General features: G+C 33.4%; 1 protein-coding gene across 4 annotated transcripts; it reads left to right on the forward strand.

Annotated features, from left to right (window-relative positions):
* The first annotated feature begins 67 nt into the window (after positions 1 to 67).
* LOC100369580 (SH3 domain-binding glutamic acid-rich-like protein 2) lies at positions 68 to 16,769 on the forward strand. 4 transcript variants are annotated; one of them, XM_085504977.1, is made up of 4 exons: positions 68 to 286; positions 3,710 to 3,886; positions 9,228 to 9,367; positions 13,174 to 16,769. In XM_085504977.1, exons 1-3 carry the CDS (start codon positions 242 to 244, stop codon positions 9,333 to 9,335), a joined length of 330 nt encoding a protein of 109 aa, XP_085361103.1. In that variant the 5' UTR covers positions 68 to 241; the 3' UTR covers positions 9,336 to 9,367; positions 13,174 to 16,769. The 4 variants fall into 4 exon arrangements, with proteins under 4 accessions (XP_085361103.1, XP_085361102.1, XP_085361101.1 ...); XM_085504976.1 differs by having other exon boundaries at positions 9,228 to 9,355; XM_085504975.1 differs by having other exon boundaries at positions 9,228 to 9,337.
* The last annotated feature ends 581 nt before the right edge of the window (positions 16,770 to 17,350 follow it).

Here is a 17,350-nt window from a genome sequence, read left to right on the forward strand (position 1 = left end):
CCATACAGCTATTTTGTTTTTATTTTCAGTCGCTTTGTTTTGATGACGTCGCCACATCAGGGGTTGATAGGCGGGGTCGCGTCTGCCATTTTGTATGATATTCCGTACTTCTCTATTTGCACTTCCTGGTTGAAATCATCCAAATATCCATTCCATCGCGCTCAATATCTCCTCAGTTACGATTAAGTGAGCATCATAGTATAACAGACAACTCATCTAGCGTTGAATTTCGTAATTCAAGATGGTTCTTAAAGTGTATTACTCCAGTGTTTCTAGCTCCCCTCAGGTGAGTCATCGAAGGGTCAACTTAACAACACTGCCGTTCGTCCGAGTTGTTTACATCAGAATCAGCTGAAAGACTGAGCTATTTATTGGGCACGATTACAACAATCAAAAATTATATGTACTCACTAAATGAGAATATAATTGCTTAATTAAATCTGTGTTGTAATTACAAATAATCAAAGAAAAAGTCGAAAATATACACCCGTTTCTTACCAGTTCATTGACACCGTGACCACAATAGGTCTCTGTTTTTCTCCGGTCAAATATTTGTTATCAATTTCTGACATTTTATATAGGGTGAACATGTTATTCACTTGCATTACCTTGTATTTGCACAGTTTTGCTTTTTTTTCGCGTCTGTTTTTTTATGTTGTGTCTAAAATACTAATTATACAACTATACTTCCGTTTTCAAACAAAATGCACCTAGGTTTCTTTGCTGAATCTCGCGGCGAATTTCACAATCGTTTATGATTATGAGTTGCAACAATTGTATTTGATTTCAATTCGAGATTTTTTTGAATTTATTTAAAACTCTAAGCTGTTTATGAAATCTAAAACGATTAAACTTTATGTGAACTGAAGCGATACATGCCCCACCCACCCACCTCCGTGCTGCCAAATTTGCAACAGAAATCCATTCCTGACACCACTGAGATGATCATTTCTACAACCACTGTTGTCATTCATGTACAGCGATAAAAATTGTCTAAAGTTATCTTCTCGGAAACATAATTTTGGTGAATTTTCTGATTTAATTGTTGAACATCAATTACTATCCTCAGTGCAACAAAGACATTCCATTTCACTTTATAAATGTTTATAAATTTCACTGGGCCTCTTATATATTGAAAATGACCCAAACAACCTCAAAAACTAGGCAAACAAGCCAAAATACCCCAAACAATCCATAAATGACTGCAACCTACAATCATATTCAAAACAGATTCAGTAAAACGATAAATGAACATGCGATTATCCATACAATTAGTCCCTACACCCATTTGCCTTTTTAAATTAATTGCCCAATTTGAAAGTGTTATTCCCTGAAAGTGCAGTTGCTAATCATTGCGACATCCAGCATGCAGCCTCTGGAAGTGTTACGATTGTAGTAAACCGTGTAAGAGCTTCTGCGGGTTGTTTATTACAAAATACATGTTTAAAAACAATTGCATTCTCTCTGTTATCTTCCATTATTCAGTTTTGTTTTTGATAGCAGTCTTAGCAGTTTTTCAGCATGTATTTCCTTAAGACAGTGTACAAGCGCTAGCCACTTTAATACTACATACATGTAGAAGGAAGTACATGCAATAAAACAACACAGTATGGTATGACCATGAGCTCATTTGCATAAAATAAACTTTTTTTTTTCTTTCAAAATGATTACTAGGAATAGATATACATGTAGTTATAGGAAATATAGTTTCTTCTTTATGGCATTTTTTTTTTGAAATTTGTTTGTGACTGGTAATTTTTTCTAAATTTAACATGATATTTAAGAATTTTACAAAAGAACAGCTAAATATTTATAGTACAAAACAAGAAATTGGTGCTTTCACTGATGTTCTGCTACAATATATTCACAAATTTCAACTATTCTGTGGCTTAAAAAATATGGAAGGATTTACATTGTAGTAGGGAAGCAGCACACATGGTATTGATTGCCATTGAATGTGTATGCACTGAATGCATGAGGTCAAACAGAAATGAATAGTGTTCACAATAACATTGTTACAGATTATCTCAATAAATCATATTGTATGCTTTTTTGCACTCCAATATATCTTCAGTTCAAGCATATTTTCCGAATACAAATTGTATTTTTTGCAAATTAAAACTATACTTTAAAAAGTCTCATGGGATGAAAAAGTCGTATATTAATTAATTAATTAATGATATGAATCCCAATATTGTGATAACATTTAAAAAAAAAATTATATTATATACAATGGGTTATTCTCACCCACAATGCATTGCGTATATATGCAACATCCACAATAGAGCAAAATTCAAATTCAGATCAAACTGCCTTAAAACTAATGTTATTAATGAAATTAAATGAAAGGTTTTTATAAAAGATACAATGTTAAATTGAGTATGAAAGTAATTAGACTAGCAGTGGAAAAAAATAAGAGTTTCCACTAACCCTACATGTACCTATATTATCGTGTGAACTTTTTTTTTTATGCAAATTAGCCATCCATCAACAAAAATTAATTTTTTTCATTTACTGACCAGAATAGGACTAATAAATCCACCATTATGACTGACTTGCAATAGACTATATTTTCTGTTCACTGCAAGGTCCCACGTTATGCATGAAATCGAATGAAAATACAGAACAAGGTCATAGAAACAGAGTGGCGTTGGAGCATCACGTGGAATGGGAAAGTTTTGTTGTGTATTTCCATGGTTAATAATGTGTTATACACATTTTATGATGGTCAATTTGGCTGAAATAAGGATATCTTGGTGCTATATTCCCTTCTTCAAAGATTGGCATTTCATCATTGAGCCATATGATATTAAAAGAAATTTAAATTAAAAATCAAATGATTTTTTTTGCTGCAGAAGTTTGGTCCGTTCCTTTCACACAATACACAAGATTTCACAGTGAACAGAAAATCAATTAATGGTCGTCACCCTTTCTTAATTTTTTCACCACTAAACTTTTTTGACTAAATTTGTCTGTACTTTTTTCTTATATTTTTCAATATTTCAGAAAATGAACCCTAATTTTGGAGCCAACAGACACAATTTGAGTTCATTTTTAGTTTTTACTGGTCATTGGCCATTTTTGTACTAATCTTCTGAAAGAAAGTGCATACTATAAATGAGACTATTTTGTGAATTTGTGATGAAAAGATGGAACTGGTGGTGAAAAGGTTAATCTGAAGTCTGTATCAAATGCATATTTTTATGATGGAAATAACATTGGGAACAAAATAAAATAAAAACTTTGTCTGCCCAGTATTTTGTTAGCCTGTTACTTGAAACTCAGATGTTTTTCTCTGCATTTCTATCAAAGAAATGTGAGACCTCTTCACTAGCCTCTGTATAATATAGTCTTGCATAAATGGTGTGAATGAAAGAATGACTAAATCTATAAAGAAATGATATTAATTTATTATTGATATATACATTTATTGTTTGATAGTAACAAAGCCTCTGTCTGTAACTTCAACTTTATAAAATGTACGTTTGCCATGATGCTAGGTTTATAGAAACGCTTCTACTGTTTACTGCTAGTAGCTCTGGGTACATAAATACCAAAACCCAAGAGTATGTCTGTATGTGATATCCAGTGTATAATTCCGTAAATTATTTGTCTTTGTCTGATAGCTAAATTAGTATGCAAACTAATAACATTGAAACGTAGGTTGAAAAGATTCAATTTCCTTCTCTGCTATTGTAAATCTTTTCAGATCAAGAAACAGCAACAGGCTGTATTCATGGTGCTAGAAGGTAAACATATAGAGTTTGACAGGATTGATATATCAGTTGATGAAGAACAGAAGACTTTCATGTGGCAAAACAGTAGACAACCAGACACTGGTAAACCGTTACCACCCCAGCTATTCAGTGATACAGAGTACCTAGGGGTAAGTTGATAATGTCTGAATGTTTCCTGTTTAATCTGCTGAGAGAATGTTGAAATAAATATCTGAGTAGCTGATATAACATTGCAAAATCATCAGTATATCGTGCAATTTATATATTTGGGATCTGCATGTTATCTGTTTAATTAAATGTTTTCAGTGCATTTAAAGGGTCTAACTTTGCCATTTCTCGAATTGATCTAATAGACTGAAAATTTACATTCAAAGTATGAAACCAAGACAATTTTAAAGTGCACATAAAACTAGTTACAATGTACTTGCAAACTGCCTGCACTGTGTGTATGTTGAGACTATATTGCACTGACTAGACAATACAACTAGACTTTAATTTGCATATTGTCGCCAAGCATTTGTTGAGAATGACAGAACCACACAACTCATTTTTGTTTTCTATCCAACTTGCAACTAAATTTGTGCTTGGATTTTGTTTTGTTATGGAAATAATTTTTCTTTTTTTTCCCAAGATTCTTACAATACAAATAAAAAAGCTATGATGTGCACATATTTAACCGACCCATAAGATAACTAGAAACAAATTTATTTCTTGGTCTTGTAATAATGTATATTGCTATGCAAAACAAAAGTGACTTAATGATAATCTTTTCGTCCAATTACACTGTGTTAGTGATTACAGGGCAACATAAAATGCCATCACTTGACAACCACTATCAAACCAAACTAAAATAAAAATCTAAATAGGTTTACGATTTAATTGGGGTTTAATTATACTCAATCAAATTGCAACTTTATATAGGGTTGTGTTTTTTTATTGGGTTTAAGTTATAAATTGTAACTTGAATTGTACTGGTTATATAACCTGTACCATAGCTTACCCATTTCTATGATTCTAAATAACACAAACTTGCTTTAAATATTAATAAAATACAAATCACAGTGGCCATATACATGTGTATATATATATATATATATTTGTCTTTGCAATTACTCATTCATTCTCAACTTTTTGTACAATAGCACTACTGTATTTAATAATAGTACATTGCTTGTGAAAAAATTACCCCTCCCCCTAATAAAGTAACATCGTACTAACAGGTATTTATTTAGAAATGCCAAAGTAATAATAATACAGTATAGACTTTACATATTACTCAACAAACAAATGTACTTATATGTACAATATTATCTTATGTTTTTTTTTCGAAAACTATTTCTTGGGTTTTTACTGTGCATGCAATGTTACAACTCTTTCTCGCTTTGCTATAGAAAATATACCTGTATCGTATTTCCAATACTGCGAGCTCTGTAAATGTGTAATGTTTGCTGTAAACATTTTGGAAGCTAACATTTTCGTTGCTTGTTTTCACAAGGACAACATTTTTGCAAAAGTTCCTGCGACAGCCTCAAGAACATAGCGACGTAACAGTGCTGTAAAACTTTGCTTAAATGTGTCTCTTGTGAAATTAGCCTTACAGTACATGTATATTAAAATGTACGAGAAACATAAACATGCTACTACTATGAATGCCGTAATTTCTAGACAGGTTATACTAACTACATGTAGGACCTCTACCACGCATGATATTTAGGTGTGAGTGCATGCCGCACTGTTTTTTGGAAGACTCTCTCCCCGCGCATGTTGACAATATTAGCTGCCTATACTGTGTAAGTACCAAGATTTTAACAACATAATTTGTTGAATTAATCAATTTTACTTTTATCAGTTTGTTTCTGAGTCACTGAAATACTGTACATTGAGATGTAAGTATTAGCTAAATGTGCTTACTACATCTTTTGCTGTCTTCTAGTTGATTTCAGTGTAGCAAGTATAAGTTGTGCTGCAAACAGTCTGATTATTGTGGTTGTAGGATCATGTTTGTCAGTTTTCCAAAGTTGTTAATACATCATAAATTAGCAATAATATGAATTATAATTTTCTGGACAATTATTCGTGAATAATGTTCATATTTACATGTATATGTAATAGAGTATTTTGGAGCGTTTGGAAAGAATTTCGTTTGATATTGCATCGTGATAAAAATATCAATTATCATAAAATTAAAATTATTCTGCAAATGTAGCTATGAAAGAGTAATGTTAAATCTGGCATGCATGTGCATTTCAATACATTCATTGAACGAATACTGCTATGTAAGCATCAATCAGAATAATTATTTACATCACTGATTTGCTAATGCGTATCACCCAGACAGCCGGAAAATTAATTTTTTATTTGAACAAATATTCATTGCCAGCTGTGTGTATGCTATTACATCAACATCATATTACATGATTTGGATCCGCAAGCTTACATGTATTTTGGCTTACCTTGTAGCAGGGTTTTAGCCAGCCACCAGTCCACCCACCAAACAGACCGGCAACTTTGATTTTGGACTGGCAACTTTTTCCCATTTTTCTGTTTTTTCCTATTGTTCTTTGATAATTTTACCAAAATATATCCAAAACCATCTACATTTTCATGAAGTTGAATTGTTTTGGACTGGCAGTTGCAAATTCCTGGCTAATAACCTGTCCTGTAGTATTATATGGCTAGATAATCGGCAAAAAAACATTGTGCCTTTAGCTAATGTAATAATATGGTAGTTCTAGGGCTAATTGTACAGTAGCATTTCAAGTAAATTTTGTTTCTCTGATCTGAGGTTGTTTTTTTGTTTGTGGACTCCATCAAAAATTACCTCTTATGTTGAACTGAATGTAGGCGACTTATTAGATTGACTTGTGCTTTTCGCAGCTGCTGATATGTTAATTTACCAATGTACAGTGTCAGAAACTCAGAAATCAACTGATTTTCTATTTTTTTAGTTAAAATTTAACAATCTTATCACTCACACTTGATGATTACATCATTTGCTACAAAAATTTATACAATTCACACTTATTAACTTGGTTATTACATGTGACTTCTTTATTAATTCTTCTCACTTCATACGTTACGTCTGAACAAATAGCTTGCTTCTTGCCCTAAGGAATAGTGGTAAATAGGGTGATGGCTTTATAGTTAACTGTCTAACTGGACAGAATAAACATTGCAGAGTATTTCCCCATTCTATCATACGTGGTCAGTGTGCCTGCTAATAGGACTGATTTTGTAGGGGTTCTGAGACATAATGGAATACCTCAAAATAAGCTTATTGACTGCTCAGAAAGTCGTTACTGTACACTTTTTAGGTGATTTGAGCACAAATATTTTATTTACTCTTAGGCCAGACTTTTATTATCCCTTGTTTCGCGAACCCGCCTAATGAACAGGAGCCGAAAATGAAATAAAAATTAAATTTTATTTCAGCGTAATTTCTCCCGCCCGGCGACTTGTAAGTGCAAAAATTGCTTAAAAAAAACTTATTTGTTATATTCATTTTTTTTTTTTTTTTTCGCCCCCCGCATAACAAACCCAAGTTGCATTTTCGTGGGAGTATCATGATCAAAGTACCGAAGTCTCAAACAAGGTTATACATTGAATAAAATTTTATTTCATTTCTTCTCCGATCAATGAGCTCACTTACAATTCTTTGAGAATCACACAAATCTAATGGAAAAAAGAATTAATTTTATTTTATTTTTCGCCCTCCTTCTTATAAAAACTCGAGAAACAATGAATAAAAAAAGTATGGCCTTAATTGTCTATATAAAATTTGAATTTCATTATACTACCAAATTACACATTCTATAAGTATATATAGCAAGATCTTTTTCAAGATGGTCAATGTCAGTATAAATCATGCACCAGTGAATTTAAAAAAAAAAACTCTTAAAAAATGTTATATCACATCAAATGTTTGTGAGTTTGTGTTGCATCATATTCGTTTTGTAGTGCATCATATTCGTTTTGTGGTGCACTTTACTGGTAAGTTGCTGCGTCCCCCCCCCAAAAGTTATGAAATGCAGGTTTCCTAGATCAATACAATGACAAAAAGCAACATTTTTTGGTCCTTTGTGTTATTTCTTCTGCATATTGTTTTGAGACTTAGACTGTTCTGTTTTCACAACTGACTTGCATCCTTCAAAAGAAGAAATTCTCTTAAAATTATTTTTTTTAATGAAAATTCCTGTATTGACAATAAGGCTTTCTAATGCTTAATTTTTACCATTTTATTTTTGAATAATAATTTTTACTGGTGAAGTGAGAACTATAATCAGTTGACGCAACTTTTTGTTTCCCCATTAATTTTGGCTATCTGTGGAAGCTTCCAGCAGGCGTCCTGAAGATATCATTCCATTCAAGAGTTACCCTCATACAGCAGTTCAAATTTATTTCATATTATTTCATACATACATATTTTTGCAATAATTTTGTTAACTATGGAACAACAGAGGTCAAGCAGTTATAGTATTCCCTTTTATTAACACGTTTACAACCGCGTGTATGCTATCCACATGTGAAGTCAAATTTGTATAGCTGCCAATAAGCTTCACCTTGCTCAGTGTCAATTGCATTGTACTAGGATGTAATTGTATTTGAGATTTTGTCACTTTTATTGAACTACAACAAGTAATTTATTGACACCATCAACATCAAATTGTTTAACCCCCACCATGTAATATTGCATTTTTAAATATATTTTTTTCTGAGTTTGGTATGCCAGGGAAAATGTGAAAAACTGAAACTTTGGCATTGCTTGAACTTCAATATTTATGGGTTACTAAATTTTAAGGCCAGTATTTCTTAAAATGCCTTGATTGAAATTGTTCAGAAAATACTGAAGGGTATCAATACATTCAGTTGGGGGTATCAATACATTCAGTTGGGGTATCAATACATTCAGTTGGGTTATCAATACATTCAGTTGGGTTATCAATACATTCAGTTGGGGTATCGATACATTCAGTTGGGGGTACCGATACATTCAGTTGGGGGTATCAATACATTCAGTTGGGGGTATCAATACATTCAGTTGGGGGTATCAATACATTCAGTTGGGGTATCAATACATTCAGTTGGGGGTATCAATACATTCAGTTGGGGTATCAATACATTCAGTTGGGGGTATCAATACATTCAGTTGGGGGTATCAATACATTCAGTTGGGGGTATCAATACATTCAGTTGGGGGTATCAATACATTCAGTTGGGGTATCAAGGCAATTATTGTCATAGCTTCTACGAATTCTAGTCTATAGGATTGCATGGTGTATATATAAAGGTAAAAATAACATGTCATCGCACCATATCTCCTCATGTCTAGGTGTGGTGGTAATAATAAACTTTGGTGTAAGTTTATTGTAACATGTCAACACTATTGTTTTCACTCTTGACAATACCCATTGTGTTTGACTGTCACCAAGTAACCTTGTACTTGTACCATGCTGAGACCAATATCATGTTCTCTTGTTCAATCTCTTTCAGGATTTTGAAGATTTTGACGAAGCGAAAGAAACAAAGAACCTGTACATTTTCTTAAAACTACCAAACCTTGAACCACCATCCCCATCAGAAAATACAGACAACCAATAAATGCAAGTAGTGATGTACATGTATGTGTAAAAGTAAGATTTCTCTGTGCAAACTGTGAGGGGGTACATGCCTAGTTTGAACATATATCAACGATGTACTGTAACCGCTTGTTGTAAATATCAGCTTTGTAATAAATTTAAAGCAGCGGAGTTTTCATCTGCGCGCATGCAGAGATTTGCAGAGAAGCAAAGGCAATGTATGCGAAAACACAAAGGCTCATGGGTAGACATCTATTTGTAAACAACAACACACTATGGCTGTCTGTCACATATGCAGGTGGTGACTCCTCCGCTTCAACTCAACCCGCCATTTTAATGATTTTTGGTGATTTCCTCTTTTCTCCAACGTCTGATGATATTAAATCATCTCACTTACAAATGTAGTTGTGAGTGAATTACATTCGTCCTAAGAATCACGTTCGTTCTTGCTAATTGGTAGTTCTTGAATAACAAGCTTGTAGAATCTCTCGTGTTGACACAAATTTTCCACGCCTGGTCTGTTATAGTTGTCACTGTGTTTTTAAAGTGATAAATACGCATAGCATGAATTGTGAGCTGTCAACCAATAAGAAAGACAGCTTTGATCTGACCTGTTCTATGCAACCATGGAGGTAGAAAAGAGAAGGAGTGAAGACGCTATTTAAGCCCATGTTAATCTTATAAACATCCTTTGTCTTCGCTCTGGTTAAGCCACTTATTGTTTTTGTTTAGAAGTCGTTTTATCTACATGATGATAGCCGCTTATTTACACAAGAAAACGTGAGTAGAACTGAAAAAAAAAATCTGTTTAAACATCGTCTATAAAATTGAATGCGCAAACCATAAATAAAAGAACTGTGCATGCGCAATGACCTTTATCGGATCACAAAGGTCATTTCACACTTGTAGGTACCGGAAATTCTGCATACGGACGCCACCAAGATGTGTGATTACTTCTTTTCTGATATTTTTCATCGCAATGGTCGTCCAACTTTGGACATTGATTAAAAAAATCCCGCAAATTTCCGCAGTGAAATTTAAAGATACATGATAAGATTATAACAAGATGTTTTGACGAGTCATTTTTCATTGGTGTGCAGAACTGTGCAGATGTCGAAAATCGCGCATTTTGTTGTAATATATTTCGGGCGTTGAGTACACTCAGCGTACGTTTTTCACTGCATTCTGTATTATTGTTATCTGTTTGGGCATGTCGTGAAGCTTCCAAATACAGTCGAAACATGTAAGCCGATTAACTGTGACATTGTACAGCGTGTTTGCAAATTATTTACATTGTGTATGTGAGTAAACAAATCCAAAGCATCATGAAACCAGCGGAAACAATAGCGTCATCACTCCTTCTCTTTTCTACCTCCATGATGCAACTAAACACATGTGTGACCTGAAATGATCTGATCCTTTGTGCAAGTACATGTTTACTTTCCTCTTCTGGAAGTGTTCCACTTCTGGGTTTAAAAACATCACACATCATGAATAATTGGTAGTGATGAATAAACATCAGAAGGTAATTTCGCATTGGACCATGATTCTAATAAAGAGATTTTAAAATTGCTATGGCTGAACCAGTCTGATTGGTAGTGTAGACTTCCCAGCAAGTCAGAATTTTGACAAGCAGAATTATTATTGTACATACAATGCTCACTAAATGGAATATAATGAAGATAATAAATATATTCTGAAACTTGAATTAATTATCATTAAAAGATCTATTCAAATTACCATATTTGCTCTGAACAGGTCCAATAGAAGTGCATATAAACCCAAGTTTGTTTGCATTTGCTGTATATTGAATCTTTAAAGTATCATATTTTGACAATAACTCATACAAACAACCCTGTCATTTACTACCGGTAAGTGCATGTGTTACAAAAAGAGCAAATAAGGTAATCGATTTACCACTCTTAGATGGAAGATCATGTTACTCTGTTTGTACAATTCACTTGCTCTTCATTTAAAATGAATTTTTGGATTTTATTTTCACTGATTCATCTGTTCAGCGAAAATAGCAAAAATAAATTCTAAGTGAAATTAACATGCAAAGTCATTGAATGCTGTATTTGTTGAATACATGGTGGATGTAGAAAGTGAAAGTTATTGACATAGGTCTTAAATGCAATAGCTAGACTCATTAAGTAATAATCAAGTTTTGTTTCCAAATATAATATGTCATCATGCACGGAATTGCATGTTTCATGCCAACAATGGATGGGTTGAAGTAAAAACTCTGTATAGTACCGTAAAATCTGTATTAAAAGCCGCATCTCTAATAGAAGTCGCACCCATTTTTTGTAGATAATTGAGAACAAAAAAATCATTCATTTCTCATTTGTGTAGATTTCTAATAGAAACCTCATCCTATCTAGCTGTTGCATTGTACCATTTTAAAAGAAACCGTGGCTACATTATATAGTGCCTCAACCTGTCCATAACAAGAAGTAGTTCTATTTCATTCCTGGTACATTATGTTTAAATTTTGTGGGAGATTCTGAATAACTGTGAAAGCAATTCTTAATTGTGTTTGGGAATTGCGACTCTCGGCTCACTCAGCAGTGAAAGACTGAAAAAGTACATTATTCTCACTTGATATACTTGCAGCAAGTTTAAAGGATGGGCCTACTTCAGCTGGTTCTATCAAACCTTGAAATCACTATCTTTTATTTCAAGAATCACAGATAAATGGAATCTTCTTTATGACCTTATAAAATAGGACTTGCTCCTCCAGTAAATGTTTTTTTTTTTAATTTGACTTCTCTTATTTGCCTTATTTAGTACATTTTGTAAAAATCAGGTGCATCTAACAAACATGTATTTGCTCTATTTGTAGCTTGTGTTTACATAAATTACAGGTGATCATAAGTCCTATTTCTATTAACTGGTATTCAGTAGTTGCTCTATTACTAGTGTAGAGGTATATCTGTGGTCAAAATAATATTTTTTTTTCAAATGTTTCAGCCCCATAGTTTTTACGGATTTTGTACCATTAGGGATAATTTTTGTTTTATGTGGACATTTAATAGATCAATTTTTTTTTTAATTTTTGTTTTATGAGTGCTGCTTTTCCCTGTTGATTTTGTTGTATTTGTGGAAGCTTTTAACAGGTGAGCAGGTAATAGAGCAAATATAGTACATGCAAGACAATCACTTTGATAACATCACACAATAATGTTTCAATGAAATGGCAAATGTGGAAACTCATTGAATTGCAAAATCATTTTAGTAATCGATGGTTTTCTCAGGTGCGAACATTGTAGCATCCGGGCATTTTCCTCGCCTGGCAACCATCAACGATGAAAACAAAAGCTTAACTCTCAGAAAACTGTACTTTGGGCTAGTTGTTGAGACTCTCCTGAATAGTGTAACAAGAATATCCCTACATGTGAAACATATACTGTAGAATACTTTATTTTCGCTTGGAATTTATTTTCGCTATTTTCGCTGAAGAGATGATTCCGTGAAAATAAAATCCAGCGAATATACTTTTTTTTCTATATTTCACATTCAACTCGTCAAAAATCAGTGAAAATAAATTCCATAAAGAACGCCCAAAAAGCCTTTTCAGAGAAAATTAATTCCAGCGAAATTAAAGTATTCCACAGTACATTTGGTTGCCTAAGATTACCTCAATGTTCAGTTTGTGCTGTTTTCACCAGTTCCTCGATCCGCGTTTCACAGCACCCCTCACATAGAAATACATGGTACAGTGGTGCACATCCAGTCAACATAGAATGTTCTGTGATGTACCCCCCCCCCCCCCAAAAAAAAATAGCATAATTAACAAGCAACTTATCCCTTCTCTTGCCTCATTAACTATAATTTCATCACGTTCTGTTGATTTGTAGGATTATGAAGCATTTGATGAAGCCGTTGAAGATGACACGCTGGCTGAATTCCTCAAGGGATCCTCATGAAGAGATTATAAAGCGATTGGATCACATAAGCTAATTTGAAAAACTCATCAAAAAGTTATTTTTTACTGGAAATATTGTAGTTGTTGACCTGTTGCCTGAAATAATTTTTATTTTGAAAATTTTCAAGTAATGTACTGAGGTTATTTTTAAATGTCTAATTTTAAATTTTTCTCTGATTGTCTTTGTGGATGGTAATACTACAAGTAGTTTGTTGCTGTTGTTACATTTGACTGATTGCCCAGTCATTGTCACTTAGCCGGCTACATGCATGGTGTCGTTATAATACTAGTAGGCATGTCAGATTCCTTTCCAAAGATAGTATTCATTAACTCTTGAGACACGCCTACATACATGTAGGGCTTATCTTCTAGGTTCAAGGCACTATGATAGATTAAAGATTTTTCTTCTTCCTATACAAGTATATTCAGATCTTTCAAAGGCATGTTTTTGTTCATTTAATGTTGTAATATAATACATGAAGCAACCACAATCTTTTGAATTCCCTTCAACTGCTATGCCTTTGCTATGTAATCATATATTTATGATATTCATATTCGTGATATTAAAAAGGTGACATATCTACTGTCTGGGTGTGGCAATATATTGTCAATCCAGACCCCTGTCAGATCTTGTCCAAAACCACAGCATCTCTAGTGGTCATATTAGTTTTCAGTAATTCTACAGCTGTCCTTTCAAGTATTTCCTGCTTCCCATCGTTGTTGTCAATGATGGATATTGTAGATGGGTTTCAGTTTTGTGAGTGACCACGATAGGCGTTACCATATCATCAATATCCCAACCCACTAAACAAGTCTTTGTATTACTTACAAGTATGGTGTATTACTTACCTTGAGCTCAAAGTATGGTGTATTACTTACCTTGAGCTCAAAGTATGATTTATTTCTTCCCTTGAGCTCAAAGTATGGTGTATTACTTACCTTGAGCTCAAAGTATGATTTATTTCTTCCCTTGAGCTCAAAGTATAGTGTATTACTTACCTTGAGCTCAAAGTCTGGTATATTTTTTACCTTGAGCTCAAAGTATGATGTACCGGGTATCACTTACCTTGAGCTCAAAGTCTGGTGTATTTCTTGCCTTGAGTTAAAAGTATGCTGTATCATGTATTTTGTTACTACCTCTAACTTTCTTGAAGGCAATTATAAATGGTGAATGTGGCTATTAAATGTGTTGCCACTGCTTAGTGATTTAAAGTGTTCTCGCACACTTGTTATGAGAGGCTGTCTTCCTCTGGGATTAGTGTTGGCGTTGCCCTCATGAATTCAAAGAAGTTTCCATTTGTTCTTCATATTTAGACTTTTTCGTAGTTCATTCTGCCAAGTTTTACAAAATGCAAGTGCATCGGCTGCTGTCTTACTAGCATTTGGTGCAGGCAAAAATGACAGAAGAATGTGACATTTGTCACCAAAATTTGCAGCAATATATTTAGCACAAGTTGTCATATTCTATGTGAATTTTTCATTTACTCCAGAGAACTTTCATTCAGTTTGCAATATTTTGACTTATTATAAAAAAAAACATTTGATGAAGAAGCTAACTAACTTGTACCCGTCTGTTGGCAAATCTCTATTTACGTGCTTTAAACACTGCTAATAGATGGGTAGTATGTAACTGCTTCTTTGATTGGTTGATTAGTCTCCAACATGCCTTATTCATTACTGCATTGACCAATTAAAGCTAGTCTAGCAACATTTCTAGAACTGAAGCCTATAATTTGGTTATTCTATTTTTAAGCAGCATTATTTGTTTTTTATGCTTAGTATGTAGTATATTTTTGCATGACTTGTTTTCAGTGGGCGGCGAATGTTAAAATCACTTAATCTTTTATAGTAGAATTTGTTAGTAACTATAGTTTAGTGCTGAAGGATTGATAGACTATTGCATCTTTGAGAAGGGATAGTGATGGCTTGAAGAACCCAGGATATTTTTCCTTATGATTATTCAACCCGTTAATATGGACAAGAAAGGACCATAATTTTCCCAGTTTTTTTTTTTTCAAAAATGCTGTGTGGCTAATGGGAAATTGTCTAATTGGTTCAAAAATATATTTTGTTCAAACATTATGGTGACAAACAATGGAGCCAGTCAGTGACTGATAATGATGGGTCAGAGTGGAGCAGTCACATTCTGTTCTGTACTATTCTGTCTCATAATAAAATCAAATTCTCTTTTTTTGTTGCTGCAACCCCCCTAAGAAATAGTCACTGGAATCATTTTTAGTTTGTAACTAATTTTTATTTTTCCATATTTGAGATTGTACTACATTTTCTGGTAACTTTCCATGCAAGTAAATGCTTGATTGTATGAATCACTGCCAGTAATTATTCTCAATTAGTGAGTGTTCACTATTAAGATTTGTGTACAATTATTTTGGGCTTTCATTTTATCTACTGTTAATTTTGTCATTACTTTTATGTGCAACATTTGCTATCTGCAAAGCAATACCCATTCCAGCATGGCAGAAAACAAAATGTCTGTTTCGTATTACATTGATATTTTACATGTATAATCTTCCTATACAGATTTGCTTACTTTAGTGTAACTGTATCATTTAATTTTATGTCCTATTCTGATTTCAGTTTCAGTTTCTTGTTTTCTCTAGTCTTCCAGTCTCCATCATACATCCAGTGGTTACATTTGACTGGTAAAGGCGTCCAGTTTCAAAGCCAGATTTGATAGGAAAGGAATAGTTATAGTGCTGGAATATCTGTATTTTCTGTATTGTATACTTCTTTGCTATCAAGGCAATGTTGTCAATGTCTTGGTCATTGAGCCCCGTAAATAAATGTTTTGCATGCTTGAAGCTATACAGATTTAATCTTATTTCCACAGTGTATCGTCAAAGTATCCCGCTAGCTTGAAATCAGGTAGCAGTCTGTGTTAAAACGTCGTTAGAAGGCACATGTAATATCATTTTAAGTTTTGATCATTGTTGACATCCTGCAGCCAGTCATAACTCATTTGAATTTAATATTGTTATTGAATATTAATAAATAGTTTACAACTTTGATGTTTTTGAAATTCCCAGCAAAGGAAAATTTATAAAAACTCAACTCGATAGCTGTAGGAATGGATTACATCCTCTGGTTCAACCCACCCCTCTTCCTTTGACAAGTTTAAACAAACAAACAAAATATACTTTGTTAGTCTTACATTTCTGTTGGAAGTTGCAGATTTGTTCATCAGCTGTTGTATATTTTTTGAAATGATAGTCAGTTTTTGGTCATGTGTCAAATATAGACGGGGTATTGAGACATACAGTGCATTACGTCTTGCACATATTTTAGTTTCCACACATTGTGCTTCTTTCGTTTATTGCCTTTATTACTACGCTGTTGTTGTAGGCTTTAATGTGTTTGTACATTGTAGACAGTTTTTGTACATCAATCAAATGTTAACTTTTTTTGCAAATATTGAAATGTGTCTTCATGTGAGATTTTGGTATTAAGATTTTATTTCACTGATGCCAAACTTTTCATTTATTGGAAATAAAAATGTTGACAAATGTTTGTGTAATATCTTTAAATCTATGCTGTAGAGATCATCGTATGATTGGTATGATTTTGGTGAAGCTGGCCATCCCTACAAACCTGTGTGACAAAAGCTGTATTTGATTTTAGTTAAATTGAGTGATTTGATTGGATGTGCCAAGGAGCTGGATCTACCAATCAGTGTTTGTAACTTTGAATGAACTGTTAATGCTGCGTTCAATCTAGAAAATATAACAGCAGAATACGTCCCAACATGGTCCTAGTAATAAAGTAAAATGACTTCTAAAGACTGAATGTTTTTTGTGAACTTCGTATACAGGGCCAAGTTTTCGTCATATATCGACGTTAGCTTCACGTTCGTCCTACCATGGCAACAACCGAAAACATGTTTGTTTTTTTAGCGGAGCGGATCGCCTATACCAGCTTGTAGTCATTTTTAAATACATGGCCATACATGCTGTATGGAAATACAAGTGTACACCGTTTTACCCTGTACATAAATGTATTTTTCCACCTTTTGAAAAGCATGGAACAAATTTATTAACACATGTTCTTTCTGTCCGGACCCATTTTTATTATTTCATTGTGTCCCAGAATAT

The sequence above is a fragment of the Saccoglossus kowalevskii genome, chromosome 11 (assembly GCF_978046115.1).
Source record: "Saccoglossus kowalevskii chromosome 11, keSacKowa6.1, whole genome shotgun sequence".
NCBI classification, from domain to species: domain Eukaryota; kingdom Metazoa; phylum Hemichordata; class Enteropneusta; family Harrimaniidae; genus Saccoglossus; species Saccoglossus kowalevskii.